At 26.7% G+C, this 17,873-nt stretch overlaps 1 protein-coding gene across 1 annotated transcript in view; it reads left to right on the forward strand.

Moving 5' to 3' along the window:
- The window catches only part of LOC111637024 (DNA polymerase alpha subunit B-like), a 65,772-nt gene that overhangs the window by 22,048 nt on the left and 25,851 nt on the right, over nt 1–17,873 (forward strand). The window contains exons 9-11 of the mRNA XM_023382424.1: nt 5,930–6,002; nt 9,104–9,231; nt 12,503–12,541. Coding sequence (XP_023238192.1) covers nt 5,930–6,002; nt 9,104–9,231; nt 12,503–12,541 — 240 coding nt within the window. The remainder of the gene's footprint in view (nt 1–5,929; nt 6,003–9,103; nt 9,232–12,502; nt 12,542–17,873) is intronic.

The raw sequence follows: 17,873 nt of genomic DNA on the forward strand, positions 1-17,873 counted from the left end.
CAATAATTTTGAAGATTAACTGATCATGATTTACTTTTGCTATGTTTTATATTTGCAATTGTTTACTTTCTTGAAATTGGATTAGGATTCCACAGATAACTGAAAGTGGTAGATTATTCTTATATTGAAATATTTATTCTGTACAATGAAGTACTCATTTATGAAATTTATTTCTACTTTATTTCTACTATATTGAGTTATAATTCAAAATTAAATGGAAATGATGATGATGGTTAGTAATAATAATTCATCGTCATCATCACCACTAGATAACAAACTTTAACTTTTATGATTTTGGTTGATATTTTGTATGTAATTTTATCTGTTATTTCTCATGATTAAACTAAGAACAAAATATTTCTATTATGTTAGGATAAGAAAATAAATGCTAACTTGTTTATAATTAATTTTATTGGTAATAAAAAAATTACAGGCATATTGAGCTTTAAAAAGTATTTTTTCACTTATTTTCATTTATATGATTGCACTTTCAGTTTCTGATAACCAGCAATAATTGGCCAACATTTCATATTCCTTTTAAAACTAATATGCACAAGTATATTAATATTATTGAGAATTGCTCAAGAATATGACAGGATGGCCAAATTTTGAAATTAGTGTAACAGTCTGTATAAAAAAAATATACAATACATCTAATAAAGTATAAGAAAAAAATAGTCATGTTGACTAGTGTTGTGTATTTCATATGATAAATTTGTAAATATTTCTATTACCCGACATAACATTTCTCTACAACTAAAACAAATTACAAATTACAAAAAGCCTGTTAAAATATTAAAAAATAAAAATATTACATTAATTACAAATAAATAAATAATTTTCTTGACACCCTACTTATTACAATAAAAAAAAGAAACAATATAATATTCCATTCAAATCTGAATATTTTAATTCATTTTAATTATTATTTTATTACAATTCTAGGGACTGTGTCCCTGAATGCAATTTGGCTGTGAAATATTGACATTTTGCATTGCTTTGCGACACACTTCATATTGTTGTTGCAATTTATGATGATAATTTTATATACTGGTAAACATTATTACAATGTTTTTCAAATAAGTTGGCATCTAATGTAAACAAAAGAACTTGTCATTTTGCCTTCTGAATTTGTCTAATTTAAATGTAAACTGAACGTGAGCCAAAGTGTAATCTGTTACTGGCCATCCAGTGGTCAGTAATAGACATTTTAACTAGGGTTTCTTTCCCGGGATTTCCGCCATTTATTCCCTACGAGAAAAATCCCAGGAAAATTTATTTTCCCGGGAAATCTTGCATTTCAATAATAATTTATCATGTCAGGTTTTCTTTCTATTATTTCTTATACGAAAAGTTGCATCTTGAAGACTCACCTAAGAGAGAAATTTTGAGGTTTCATGCTGCATATTACTACGTATGTTTTACAAGTCTCTACTTGTTAGTTCATGTAATATCTATGTATTGTGTTTGCGCATCATTGAACAGCAGAGACTCGCTGAAAGTAAATATCACTCATCGCACTTTAGTTTATTTTTTTATTTCATCTTTAGAAATAAAATAGTATTTTTTTTCATAATCATTAAAACTCCCAATGAAACGCTTTATTTTACTTTCATCTTATAATGTAGGAGAACATAAATTAATTGAGCCTAACGTGTTCGTATGAGTAAGATTGGCCCTACACTTTTAGTTACTTACTAGAAAATAAATTAAATTATTCAAATTTATGATATTCCTGTATGATCTTTTTTATTCATATAAAATCCTATTTTACTATCTCATCCCGGAATTTCCCGGGATACCGGGAAAAGAAATTATTTTTCCCGTAATCCTGCTGGAGGCAAATTTCCCGGGAAATGAGAAACCCTAATTTTAACAGAGAAACTCTTGAAAAAAATGAGATAGGAAGTATCAAAGATTGTTATGTATTTACTATATAACAATTTTTGATAACAACAGTCTTTATCTTACAAATTTTTATTTATCTATCTGTTTTTTAAATTTTTATCTATTAACAATTAAAGACTGGCAAACAGTATAATTTGTATTTTTACAGTATTTTTAGAACATAAAGTTTTGACCATCAGGATCAGCAATTGACTGCTATGAAAATATTTAATGTTTGATATATTTTACGTTGAAACTCTTTTGAAATTTTATTGATATTTAGAAGTATTAATTGTCAAATTAGCATTGCTTAAAATTATTTTAAATCTTGAGAGTTAGAAAGTATGATTTTGTTTAATGTAATGAGTATAGATTAAAGAATCAATTAGATTGCTTTGGCTGATTGTTATTAAACTTATTTGATTATCAGTTTGTTTAACTTAAGTGCCAACTTATTTGAAACAGACTATAATTTTATATAAAACTTATTAATAAACATTATTGATCACAAATGGACTTCTGGGTAGAAGTCCATGTTGGTGAGTAAACAGCATTTTGCATTAGCCCTCTCTGCTTGTTCTTTGTGTTGAGAGACTGCTCGAAAATGCTAAATTTTTGCAGTGCATACAATTATTCTAACCATTCCAATAAACCAGAATATAAAAATATTTCATTTCATTGGTTTCTGCTTAATAGAAAACATATCTATAAAGAGTTAATTATCAAAATGGAAAGAAAAACTTTCCATTCTACTATAAGTTATATTATTAGTTTTTTCCTTACATTTTAGAGATATAATTTTAAGAGGAAAATATTATGAATAAGAACAAATTAAAAAATTATTAAATTCTAATGAAATTTATAGTTTAAGTGAACTCTAAAGAGTTAACTTTTAAATGCAGGTTATAGCTTGTTTCAGTAAGAATATTTCAAAAGAAAATTTCTAAGAATGATATTAAACATGGTGTCCCAAATTTAATTTGACATTTCCCAACTGGCTAAGCAAAAACTATTCATCATAAAATCATGAAAGTTTGGAAATGCCTTAATTAGATGATGGGAATTTTTCTAGATTAAAAAAAGTTAGTTTCAAAAACCACCAACCAGTAGAGGGTGCTTTTCAAGCTGAAGTAGTGGCATATTGGCCTGCAAGATCCCCAGACTTGAATCTATGCAATTTTTGGGTCTGGGGCTATCTCAAATACTTGGTCTACCGTGATCCCATAACATCATTGTCAGACCTTAATTAAGGACAACATAGCATGCCACGTGCCTAACATTCCAAGGCATACACTGCATACAACTGTTAAACATGCTGTTTTACACTTTCAAATGGTAGCAGACAATGGTGGCCATATGTTTTGAACATCTTTTGTTCACATTGGACAGATAACTTGTGTAGCTCATTGTTATGTTCTGTATAAAGCTATAATACATCCTCTAGTAACTAACTATATTTGCTCTAGAAAAAATTTCCATCATCTCATTAAGACATTCCCAAACTTTAATGACTTTCTGATGAATAGTTTTTGCTGTAGCCAGATGGAAAATGTCAAGTTTAATTTGGGAAACCTTGCACAGTACATTAGAATTTAAAAATTAATTCAATATTATAATATTTTTGAAATATGTAATATATTACTTTACTTATAGATTTTTCCTTTGACTCTCATGTAATTTTTTTTGTTGCTGTAATCTTTTAAAAAAATGTTCCAAATGTGTGTTTGCATATTGTAGGCAATGAACCAGCAGGACATTTGAATATCGTTAAACAATCTCAATATTAGAATTATAAATTAACATTAGCATTATTGAAAATAAAATGTGTTAATATAAATAGTGTTTTTAAATATCTAATACTAGCAGACCCTACCAGGCGTTGTTGTGGCTCAAAATGTATCTATTGTAAATGTATAACACTTCCTGCATGGGGGGATTTTTCGAAAAATCCCTTCTTAGTGTACATTCTCTTGACGTTGCCTATTAAAACGCAATCAAAAATGAAAAAAACCACATCTAAAATAGTATAAATAGAAGCAGAGTTATTCACGGTAAGCCTTAATCCTGTCCATCTCCCCCCAGTGGAGAGAATTTCAACATGTATATTATATAAAAACACATGCATATTTGAATGCAACGTTGTGTCAAAATTTCAAAGGAATCGGTAGGAACAAACAAACATTACATTTTATTTATATAGATAGATAGAAGATGATCTGCTTAAGTTCATCCTCACAGAAAAGCAAACTTAGGTCGTCATACTCACAGAGTTAGTGCCATCTGTTGGACATAAAAGCCTTAATCCTAGATGATATCTTTTAATTTATATGAATGTTTAACAGAATAATATACAGCCTATGTCCACCCTGAAGTTCCATTCTAAATATTGGTGAAAGAATTTTTGAAATCGGATGAGTAGTTTCAGAGATTACCTCCTACATCCAAACTTACAAACTTTACTTCTTTATAATATCAGTATAGATATACCAGCATATACATATTTAACATTATAACTTTGGTTACTCTAGTGAAAACCATATATTCAAAATTTATTGTTATTATTATTATTATTATTTATTAAAAATATATATATTTAAAAATAATAGAAATCTTGGATTGTTTTTATTTATGGTTAATAAAAAAAAACTAAATTATTTGTATGTTGGATATATAAGAATTTGGCAAACAAACTTCAATATTACTTTATTATCCATAGAATTATAGCTGTTACGTTATATATTTTATTTTCCATTTCTGCTAGTATTTTACTATATATTCTAAAGAGTAGTTTGTTTCACATACTTTATACTTGTAAGTTATATTCTTCCAACATAATAAGATCATTAATAAATTTTTCTGTAGAAATTATTGCTTCTTTTAATTTAATGTTATATTTGAAGATCCACAAATTTGCCATTTTTATTATTTTCATATGCCCACCAGTGGCCAAGCGGTCTTTGTACCCAGAACATTGGGAGTTTGGTCGTGGGTTTGCGTCTCGCTTGGATGTGGAGTTTTCCAGTTTTCTCCACATCTGTAACACCTAAATAGGGGCCAGTTTCCCTTAAAGAGACCTTCCAGAAGGCATCCACCCTAGGCAGATCGCCCAAGTGTTGCGTTGCCTTAACAAACAAACGAACTCATTTAAAATCGTTTAAAATTGGTTCAGGTACATGTTGATTTCATCCTGGTGTTCTGTGAATGTGGAAGTTTACCAAGTAGTGGTGCTGGCTAGTAATTACCGTAAAACACTCGTAGCCCTAACTAGGGCCAGAGCTCGATTGCAATTCCTGACGGAATGTAAGAAGAATGGAATACTACCCATGTCCTTTAATTGCATTCGCTTCCCTCTAGGTAGTGAGCTGTCTACCTGCATCGAATGCGCATGTCCAATCCTACAACAAACAACATTATTATTTTCAGTCAGACTGCAAACATACTTTAAAATATTTATTTGAGTAAAATCTATTAACATTAATGATGATTTGAATAGCAATACAACCATTATGTTGGTTGTATTTACCCACCAACATATGACAGTGACATCATATGGATAAAGATCTATTATGTAATTATAAATAATATTTTTAAAATTTAATAAATAATAATCAAAGATAAGACAAAAGAAAATCATAAAAGTTTGCAAAACTTGGTACCATTAAAATAATAATAATGATGAGGATAATGAAACAAATAAATTGCTAAAGTTGAGGTTATTTAAGTATCTAATTAGAAACGTTTTTGACTTAATATAGATTATCTTCAGCTAACAGAATGTTATGAACAGAATAGCATTGTTTTGCATTTAAAAATTACAAATTTAGTAAAAAATGGAAATGAAAAAATCAGCATGATAATATGTAAAATCCAAGATTTTATATAATATTACTGTCAGTCAGTCAGTGAGACAACATAGAATTATTATATAAAATTCTGAAAGTTGTAAAAATGATTTATTGTTTAATTATAATTAATTTAAATTATTGTATTTTTTTTAACAATAAAATAATAATAATTAAATTTTTTACATTAACTAATATTTATATTTATATTTGTAAAACAGGAAGAACCATTGCCATTTTCTTCTAGTCCTCCATCTGTTTTAATAGCCAAAAGTAAGATTTTTTAAAATAATTTAATAAATAACATGTTTTCAAATTATTGTTTTGAAAATTTAAAATTATTTTTGTTTAAATATATGTAAATTTCTATTTGAAAAATTTTTATTATTTACTATTTACCATTTGATATCACAATTTATTGTAATAAAGTTTCTTAAATTTTTATGAAAGCATTTTACAGAATTCTTGTACAATTTTTTTCTTTTTGTGATGATTTTAAATTTGATGTTAATTTATATATATTAAGTACAGTATGGTAAATCTGAGATATGCATTTTCAGAATTTTTAAAATTATCAAATACAATATATATTATCTTAGTTATTTATTTTTTTACTATAAATGTTTATAAAAAAAATAATTATTAATTTTGATAATCTATTATTGTAATGTAAACAGTTCAATAGTTACAATTGAATACAGTAATACCCCGACTTACGCTACCCCGACTTACGCGAACCCGGAGTTACGTGATTTTCAAATCTCATCGATTCGTCTTTTGTTTGAGCGCCAGGCAACCCTTGATTACTCACTCCCCCCACACTATTGTTCAGCTTACATGTTCGGATGTGTTGCGCGGAATCCACACATAGCTACAATTTATTTTGTGTTATTTATTTCTGTGTTTGTTATATCTACGGAGACTCGAGAGACTCTACTATGTCATCCAAACGAAGTAGAACTAATTCTTCTGCATCAAACAAGAAAAGAAAAACTTTATCTTTGGAATGTAAAGTTAACATTGGGTATGTTCGTAAAGTCGAACGAGTTAAGCGAGAATGAAGTCATCGTTATTCCTATTTCGTTAGACTTTTCGAACGATTCGTTACTAACGCGTTTAACTCGTTTGACTTTACGAACGTACCCATTATTAAAGACTTCGATACAAAAATGAAAATTTGTGAATTGGCAAAGAAGTTTGATCTACCGGAATTGTCGGTCAGAACAATTATAAAAGGCAAAGAAAAAATTCTCGAAGCTGTGAAAAATGCTCAATCTTTAAATTCAAGCATCATTCGTAAACGTCACAGTATTATCGCTGAGATGGAAACAATGTTAAAATTATGGCGTAATAATCAAGTAAATGTGAAAAATTGTAAAATAATATAGGCCTAATTTGTTATACATATGTATTATCTAAGATTTTATTAAACATTTTTTTCTAAATTATTGTTTTCTTTAGTCTCCGGCCCCAATTAAAAATTATTTGTATGTATTTATATGCAAAATTATACCCTGACTTACGCGAATTTGACTTACGCGGTTATCGCTTGGTCCCACCTATCGCCTAAGTTCGGGGTATTACTGTATTCAAAAATAATACAGAAAAAAGTTAAGTCAGAAGAATAAATGGCATATAAAAATTCAAAAAGTATGTTTGATATGGTTTCAATTCACATAAATTTTATTTTTATTCACTATATTATTATTTTCTCAGATTATTATTTTCTCAGATTTGTAATAGTAATTTTATTCACTTTTTAAAACATTTCTTTTAGGTTCTGCTAAATGTTAGTCATTTTTGGCAAGTATTTTTAAAAAGTTTATGTTTACTGCTATAAAATATATTCAGACTTTATGGTTTTCCTTGGAATAGCATGTTTTTCTGACATATATTAAAAATCCTGATACATATCTTTATACATTTTCTTAGTCATACAACTTTAAAGTGTTATCACAAAATGTAATTTAAGAGTATATTCATATTTGTTACTAATTAATATATGTATAACTAATAAATAATTCAGTGAACTATCAGAATATATATACTTCATATAATTTACTGTTTTATTTTAATAGTTATAAGTAATATATAAAAACAAATAATGCATATGTGTGTAATAACAATAAAGTATTAGTGATAGAAATCTAACATTTTCAAAAAATTTAAATAAAAGAAATTAGATTGTTTGATGTTGCTTATCATACTATAATGAAATTCAAATCTTAATCCTAAAGATATGATTCAATGAAGTTAATGGAAACACTTGGTTATTAATCAAATTTTGTGTTGCTTTAAAGTGTAAATGCCTGAAGACAGTTCAAGTTAATGCTTCAAATCTTAATCTTAAGTTCAATTTTATTTGAAATATAAATTTTTATTAGTACTGTTGTTTTATTCTTTTAATGATTTTATTCATCCAATAATCTTTTTTAGAAAAAATACATTTTCTATGCAATGTTTTGAAATTGAATGAAAGAATTTCTAAATTGAAAAATTACTTAAATTTGAAATGCTATAAAAACTATAAACATTCTTCATGATAAAATTTTATTAAATATTGGTATCATGATATTTTTTAATATGATTATATAATTTACTTTTAAATTGTGTGTTTTTATTAAATTTTTATCTTAAAGAATGTTGTTATTATTTTTGTTTAATTTTTTTCAAGTTTTTTGGATAGTATTATTTGTACTATTTAAAATGTAAAGATTTGTGAGACTTCTCAGTTTATTTCTGTAGACTTAAGTTAAGAAAATGTTTTATGAAATAATGAAAATATAGTTAGTAAAAGATGATAAGTAATAATTGGCATACTAATAATTTCTTATAATTAAGAAAAATTTATTAAAATTATTAATATAGTTGTCATTCAGTTATTATTATTTCATTACATTGCTTCAATGAACATGGATAGAAAATTAATATCTTTACAACAGGTACAGTACATGTGTGCGTGATTATGAGTTATATCTTTTGTTATATTTAAAATACATTTTAAATTAATACATTGCAACTGAATTTTTTTAATAACTTATTATATTACTTTATGATTATAAGATTATAATTTTTATATTTCAATAAAAAGTTATAACTTTGAATTGATAAACAGATTTTATTTTTTATAAACAAAATTATATTAATTTTTATAACAAATGTGTAAATTTCAATATAACTTGGTTTGTGACGTTTTAAGGGAGAACACATCAAATTGTATTTAACTTTATGAGTATAATGAACATTTGTTTTGCATATAAAAATTGTATGAAAATTTTCAATTACTGGTTTTTGTATTGATATTTAAAAATTGAAAGACAATTTATGGATACTATTTTAAAATTTTAATTTCAAAACTTAATAACATATTTCAGAATCTTTACAAATAGTAGTTGCAGCTGGTCCATTTACTGCAACTACTAATGAAGGTGCGCTCTCTTATCAACCTCTTTCTGATGTGTTGAATTATGTAAAAGAGTATAAACCACATATTTGCATATTGGTATGTTTATTATTTAATATAAATTATAATGTAAAAATAAGTTATAACATCTTTACAGGCTATTTTTAATATTTATACTGTATAAAAAATAATATTTTTAGTTTGAATGCTTATTTTAAAAGTCTTTAATATATTACCTATTATCAAAGTAAAGAAATATTTTTTATATTTTAACTTTGAAATGACCACTAGCTAATATTATATTAGTTAAATTCAATGTTTTAGATTACTGTTTGTCAAAATAACAAATTCATTTTTATAATACATTATTTGTATTCTTTATTTTCTTAATTAACTGTAACAAATTTAGTTTGATATTAAAAGTAATTACAGGTAAAACAGCAAAGCCATTTTTGGGATGAGACTATGTCTCAGAGAGTGCGAGCAATGCATGCACTTGCACCTGTTTGTAGAAACAGTCTCATCATTTCGTATTTTCTTTTGACCCACTTCTTGACTCCCTGACTACCTACAAATCTGGTTTATTTTATGTGGCATGATTTGGGCATCAAATACTCTGTGCCAAATTGCAACTTCTGACATGTACTCCTTCATACCTCTAAGATGTGCAGCCATTGACAGCAGTCCAATTTTAGAGACAAGACATAGTCTCATCAATAATTAGTTGAAATTTTTTAATTGGTTATATTAGATTAAAAGTAGAATTTATTTTTATGTAAAAAAAAACATGACCAAAATAAGTATTAAGTGTATCTACAAATCTGTTTATATACTGTTTGATACTTCTAATACAATGGGTATATGTGTGTATATATATACATACATCATGTTGAGATTAAACCATAAGTCAGCTGTGCCCATGGATGAAGATCAGACTGAAGTCTTGGTAGCATAACTGGACAGCAAGCAGGAATTATGGGTCTGGGCCAATTATTTTTTCTAGACTGTTCTAAATTAAAAATTTATTTATTTATAATTTAAAAACACACCTGTTCACCAAACTAGTTAGTAAACACAAAAATATTTAATGTAATAAAATTCTCATTCATATCAATCAGACATCCTCAGGTTATATAATCTTATTAAGGAACAGAACTCAGAATTGAAATACAGAATTGAATGAACTTTACATAATTAATAAAATAAAATATTTCCATTACTAAACTTGATAGGGCCAAGATATACAATCAGACTGCCATCAACCTCAGGGAATCTGATAATTTTTCATTAATATAGAGTGCATTGTTTGAACTATTGTAGGATACTTTGTGTATGCTCTCAAGTTTGTTAATTGAAATGTTTTTATTTTATTAATTATGTAAGTCATTTGATTATTTTTCTATTTGTATACGTTCATCATGAATAGTACTTGCCATTATAACTGCCAAAGTTCAGTAGTTTTAAAGTTGAATTTAATGTTTTCTTCTTTAATAGGCTAATCTTATATCAAAAACGTTTATTATATTAAATATTTTTGTGTTTATATAACTGATTTAGTATACTGCTGTGTTTTTAGATAATATATACCAGTTCTTGAGGTGTTTTAATAAATTTAATAATTATAAATAAATTAGAGATACAGCCTAACTGCCACTCTCTAGCCAAATTATACTGCTTCAGATCATTAATTAGTATGAGTACAGGCTGATAAAAAATCTGACAAATTGTTTGGCAAACTTACTTTCAGATTAACATAATTTAATTTAATAAGAAAATCTTATTTAAAAAATAAGTTGAATTGCTATAAAAATGAACCTTAAGTTAAAGAATCCCTCTTGAAATAAATCTGCAGTTTGTCCCAGAAAGTAGAAAAAAATGCAGATAAGCAACTATTTTGTTATGTTTATAGTGTTATAAATTTCAAACATCAAGTATATATATAATATAAATATGTATAAATAATATGTCATAAAATAATGTAATTTTAGAAAAATTACTATAATTTTAAATTATTATTTGTGTAAGGCAGTGTTTTTCAATCTGTGGGTCACAACCCCCCAGGGGGATCGCAAAGCCTTACATGTGGGGGTCGTGAGTAAAAGAAAAAGACAAGTGTTTGTAGGTCCTACACCACAATAAAAAAAACTACAATTTCAGTGAGAAGGCTGTGCCTGTTTATTTTACAGTACAGTTGGTTTTTTTTATCGATATTTAGGCCTCAACAGAAAGAAAATTAAATACGTAGTTTTTAAAATCATTGATATAGTTTTAATATGGCCCTGGGGGTTGCCAGAATTTTTTAACTTGTAAAGCGGTCTCATATTCAAGAAGGTTGAAAAACACTGGTGTAAGGTCTTCAATTAAAAAATATAAATAAAGTTTATTTTCTTGTTTTATCATAAAATTCTTTAAATTAATTATTCTATACTGAAGTTACCACAGGACAATTTTATTTCATATTTAAAAAATATGAAATTTTATTGTGGATATGGCTATATAGAATAATTTATCTAAAAAATTTTGTAATAAAATAAAGCATGAGATGTTTTTTTTTGGATTTATTATTTAAATTATGAAATATCAATAATTGAAATTAATTTCAAATTATTAAAAAATAATTTTTATTTCACATCAGATAATTATTTTCTGCTTGTTGTAAACATGGTGTTTTCTGCTTGTTGTAAACATGAAAGAAAGCAGCTTTAGGAAACAAATAATTGAAAATTGTACTCTTGAACTGTTTTTATGAAAGATCAAATTAGCTATGTAAATGTAATAAATATATTTAACCCAATAGTTATTTCAAATACTAAATGAACAGCCAGATTCTTTATCAGGCTATTAGACTAATTATTATCTTCCTCTTGCCAAATCGCTTAGTAATTATTTAGCCTTATAGCCTGATAAAGAAGCTTGCCATTCATTAGGTATTTCAAATTAGCTACATTTGATAAGATGAATTACCATAGTTTGTAAGAGACAAGTCAACATAACTGATTGGTAAGAAAGTATTGACCTGTATTTGTTATAATCATAACTTATTTAGCATTTTCTCTGAAGTTAAGAATAGTTGCTTTCCCCCTTTTTTTATTTTTTTCAAATTATTTAGATTTATATTATGATTACAAAGTAATTATTTAATATTTTTAATATTAAATTATTTTGTTAAATCGATAACTATAATTTAACAGCTTTTGTGATTTTGTTGTTTATACATTTGTTTTGAAATATATTTTTGTCTTATATAAGTTAAATAATATATTTATTTGAATTCTATATTCAAATGATAATCTTTAGTGTATTATTTTTATTGACTTTATATTTTTCTAAATGTTTAAACTGATTTATTATATATCAAGATTTTTAATAGGTTGGACCATTTGTAGATAGTAAACATGAAATAATTGAGGTATGTTTTTTATTTATCTTTTTATATTTAAAATTATAATGAATAATAATAATGTACTGTATATATATTTACATTCAAAATGCTTCAGAAGATGACAGAAGTAATAGTTTTTATGTTAAACTTAAAACATTCATTCAAAGATATGATATTATAATTTTATTTTTTATTATTATTAAAAGCAGTAACATTTTATTGCTGCATATCTCTTTTGAAATTACAGTGGTCAGTAGTTGAGTAAACATAATTCATATATTAAGAGCAAAAAGATGATTTGAAACAATAAATTTTAAAACAATTTTCATCTGTTCAAGATCAAATTTTGCTGCTAACAAGTGGCAGCTCAGAAGCCAAGATAAGGTTAGACTTCTTTGATTTGTCAATTCTTTTCACTTTTTGCCTTGATTTTAATGCATTTAACATAAATTTCAAACCAATGACAAACATTGGCTCACTGAAACAACTTCTGATCTGAGTAGTTCATTGTTTTGAATTCTTTTACACAATAGAATTGTTTGTGTTATGCACAGAAGTTTTTCTAGTATAATTAAATGTGAACTCTTATATTGTGATTGCTTTATCCTCATTAGCCAATAATCTATTGTTAATTATTCTTTCTGAGACTGTACACCTGATGGGGTCAATTTTGCAATATTTAATTTTGGGAAGTGTGTGATGGAATAGAATAAAAAATATGTTCTAGATAATTGAGTATAGACTTGTAAATTCCAACTGAATAGATTGGTTGTGAGTTGCTTATAGTATTTTGAATACTTTTGGATTCTGTTTGTGAGGCCTAAAGTTTTTGCATCCTGCCATTTCCTTATATATCAATTTTTCTAATTTGTTCAAAAATATCCTGTTACTGTTAGCTATGGAAAAAGTCATTCAATATAAGAAGAAAACTGAGTGGCTTAGCACATTTGATTCTATTGACACATCTGCAGGCTGCAATCCAACTTTAATGCTTACTGATCCAGAATATTTTGAAGTCCATTGGCTGATGGTGTCTGCTTAGTGGTCCCTAAGGTCTTTGACTCTTGATCTGGGCAAGATTAATGTTTGTAAATTTCATTCTTGATATTTGTTCAACTTACAAAACACATAGTTTTTTTTTTTTTTTCATTATAATTTTCCTTCTGAAATGATATCAGTCGTACTGCAAATTAGATTAAACAAATTGAATATATGTTATGAAGGTAAAATAATATTGCTTTATTTTGATATTTGTTTTCTCTGTAAAAAAGATAGTTAATTTTTTCACATAGTATTGAAATATGAAGAAATTCAAGAACTCTGGAAAAGATATTCTACCTGATTCTACCTGATAATCACTGTTATAAAAAACCTGAGTAAAAAAATTTGTATTTAGCTGTATAAGTTTTGTTAAAGTGATTTCCAATAGGATAAATTGACATATACTTTTGGGAAATATACTGGCAGTTTACAGCATTAATTCCTTCATTTATTCACTTATTATTTTAATTTATTACTACTATTGTACAGTAAGATTTTAAAAACAGTTCATATTAATTTGAAATATTCTATACTATGTCTTTTGATTTGATTATGCTTTTTGTTTTTCTGTATGTATGTACGTACATATATACATGGTAGAATCTTGTTTTAATGGATTGCTTGGACCACCAAAAATTATCCATTGTTCTGAAAATTTGTTATTTTGCAAATAATGAATTTCTCATACATCTAAGAAAATATTCATTATTCAAAAAAAAAAATTTTGTTTTTTAACTCCTTAGCATATAAAATATACCTGTACTTGAAATTATTCAGTCTCTTAGTTTTATTTTTTATATTTTATTTATTCTATAGAAACACGTATGTTAAAAAATTGTATATTATGCCATACATGTTTAGAACAAAGCTGACAGAAATTGTATATACTGTAAGCATAAAAAGAGGCAAATTACATATGCTCATTAGCACTTGATTTCACAATTTGTTAAAATCTTGTTCATCTTGTTCATCTTTGGTTTATTTTGATGCCACTTTTCTGCCTATTGAATACGACCATCATTTGATATAGCAATATCATGTATAGCTTGTTTGTTTATGCTGAAACTCATTAATTAAGAAGGTCTTCATGATTTGGAAAGACTTGATGTTCTTGCTAAATTTTGGCACTACACTTGGATCAGCATCAGAATGTTCACCAGGTAGCTTCTCCTCAATTGTATCAACCTGCTGACTCTTTTCGTACAATTCTTTGACTGTACATATTCTAGATGTATCAAGTTCATCATTGAACTCTACAAATTCCTGGAAACATCCAAATATTAACTAAATGTTGAAAAAAAAACACAAAGAAAAACAAAAATCTGTTATTCTGAGTTATGGATCTGCTAAAAACAGGTAAAATTGTATTGATTTAATGGGAGCTGGAAAAAATCCACTATTTCAAGAAATCTGTTGTTTTGTGATCCATTAAAATGAGATTCTACTGTAATTGTTAAAATGCTTTATATACCCTAGATAAAGGAATTACCCTAAGTCAATAAATTTGAGGCCCACCAGTGGCCAAGTGGTTTCGTTCCCTGAACACTGGGAGTTCGGTTATATGTTTACGCCTCACCAGGCTGGCTACATGGAATTTTCTGGGTTTTCTAATGCCTGAATAGGAGCCAGTTACCCTTAAAAAGACTTTCCAGAAGGCATTCCCCTATGCAAATTGCCCAAGTGTTGCATTGCCATAACTTAATAAGCAAACAAGCAAATAAGTTTGATTAATTGACTGATTGACTTCCTTGTTTATCTTGTAAATGGAAGGGAAATTTTTTAATGATTCTTTTGTCTACTATACTTTTTTGTGATCATTTTTTGGTGCTTTGAAGGAATTGATGAGATGCTCTTCAATTGATGCACTGAATTTTAGCATCAGCTAAAATCTGTATGACATGTGCTGTACAATACCACAGAATTATTTCAATCAAATCAAATTTTAATCAAACTCAAATATAAATTGTATCTGGAATGTAGATCAAGAGTGAGTTTTTATCATTTTAAAACTGGAAAAAAACATTAACTAATATTCAGGCCATTACAATAAAATACTTAGCTTAAAATCATCTTGACACTTTTTTCTGTTAAGAAAAAATAGAAATGGCAACACTGGAGAAGCAATGGGTGAACTATTATGAAATTTTTATGAATACTCTATAACGTGAATAAAGAGGCAAAGCCAACGGAATGTGCAAGTGAAGGGCCACTTACAGTGGCCAGGTGAAAAAATAGAAATGTTAGCATCAGGAATTGATGAATAATCATAAAAACTTATTTAAAAGTTATACTGGTACGTAACATTTATAAATAATTTTTTTGCCTTGTTTTTTTTTCCTCTTATATTATTATAGCTTTTCATTTCATAAGTTCATGTGTATCTTGTTTTATTCAATGTTTTATAATCCAAACTTGCCGCATAACTATATAGTTGTTCTATTTTGTACAAGTTTATTGAATCTTCCTCTTTATATATTATTTATTGGATTTTATTCCAATGTATAATTGAATCTCCATCATTTTTAACCTTCTTTTGCATATATTATTCCAATATCCTTCATTTCTACATTTTAGATTCTTTTACTTTAGCTTTTTGTTCTTTGATAACATTTTTTACAGCATTTGATTCAATAATTTTATTATTTCAAAATTTGTCTTTATTTGCATGACCATTTGTATTAAATATTTTCTATTTTTCAATAATGAATATTTGTCAAGAGAGATGCTAAACTTTGATCTTGCTGTTAGCTTTGCAGAAATTTAATTTTTAACAAGTTTAAAGTTTTATACATAACATTTACTACATTATTAGAGTTTGTAGGAAGCAATTATTCTTTACCATATGTTTCTGTTTTATAAAATTGTTTATTATAATTGCATTTACAATTATAAAAGAAAAGAAGTATTCAAAAATTTGTTCTTTCTAGAATACTTCTTTTGTGGAATTACATATTCATAAAGAAATGTTAAAACAGAATCTATCAGCAGCAAGAAGTTTGATAGTTTCTTCTAACTTGTAAGATATCTTTTTCCTTTTTGGCAAAATACACTAATAATGTTTGCATTTGTATATCAATAAGAAACTTCATTATCTTTAATTGCCCTACACATACAGATTCCTTTATCAATTGAGTTAGTCACTTTATTTATAGAGTGTATCTTTTGTAAATGCAAATTAACTCACTTATGATCAGTCTTGGCACAGTAATTTGTAGCTACACTTTTTATATTTTTTGCATGCACTTTATTGGAATTAATAAAATTTTGCTTAACAATAGTTTTAGATTAGAATTGAGGATTCACATCTGAAAGTTAAAATTAGGCAGCAAGCATAATCCACACTATGGATAATAGATGACAATTGGGTCTGTGACTTCAAAGTGTAAATATCATACTACAAGAGTAAATATTGTCATTCTGTATTCAAAAATATACTTCAAACCAACAACTACCTACAATTAACCATTAACCGGTGCGAAATTCTTTAAAATTGGCGAACGTTTTCGATTCCCCTCCTGGGATCTTCTTCAGGCTTACTTCTTTATAGCTTTCGTTATAACCGGATTCTTTAATTCGAACGTTTTTTAAAAATACGTAAAAGAAGATCCCAGGAGGGGAATCGAAAACGTTCGCCGATTTTAAAGAATTTCGCACTGGTTAATGGTTAATTGTAGGTAGTTGTTGGTTTGAAGTATATTTTTGAATACAGAATGACAATATTTACTCTTGTAGTATGATATTTACACTTTGAAGTCACAGACCCAATTGTCATCTATTATCCATAGTGTGGATTATGCTTGCTGCCTAATTTTAACTTTCAGATGTGAATCCTCAATGTCTAATCTAAAACTATTGTTAAGCAAAATTTTATTAATTCCAATAAAGTGCATGCAAAAAATATAAAAAGTGTAGCTACAAATTACTGTGCCAAGACTGATCATAAGTGAGTTAATTTGCATTTACAAAAGATACACTCTATAAATAAAGTGACTAACTCAATTGATAAAGGAATCTGTATGTGTAGGGCAATTAAAGATAATGAAGTTTCTTATTGATATACAAATGCAAACATTATTAGTGTATTTTGCCAAAAAGGAAAAAGATATCTTACAAGTTAGAAGAAACTATCAAACTTCTTGCTGCTGATAGATTCTGTTTTAACATTTCTTTATGAATATGTAATTCCACAAAAGAAGTATTCTAGAAAGAACAAATTTTTGAATACTTCTTTTCTTTTATAATTGTAAATGCAATTATAATAAACAATTTTATAAAACAGAAACATATGGTAAAGAATAATTGCTTCCTACAAACTCTA

The sequence above is a fragment of the Centruroides sculpturatus genome, unplaced genomic scaffold, assembly GCF_000671375.1.
Source record: "Centruroides sculpturatus isolate CEXI.00-Female unplaced genomic scaffold, Cexi_2.0 scaffold966, whole genome shotgun sequence".
In the NCBI taxonomy this organism is placed as follows: Eukaryota; Metazoa; Arthropoda; class Arachnida; order Scorpiones; family Buthidae; genus Centruroides; species Centruroides sculpturatus.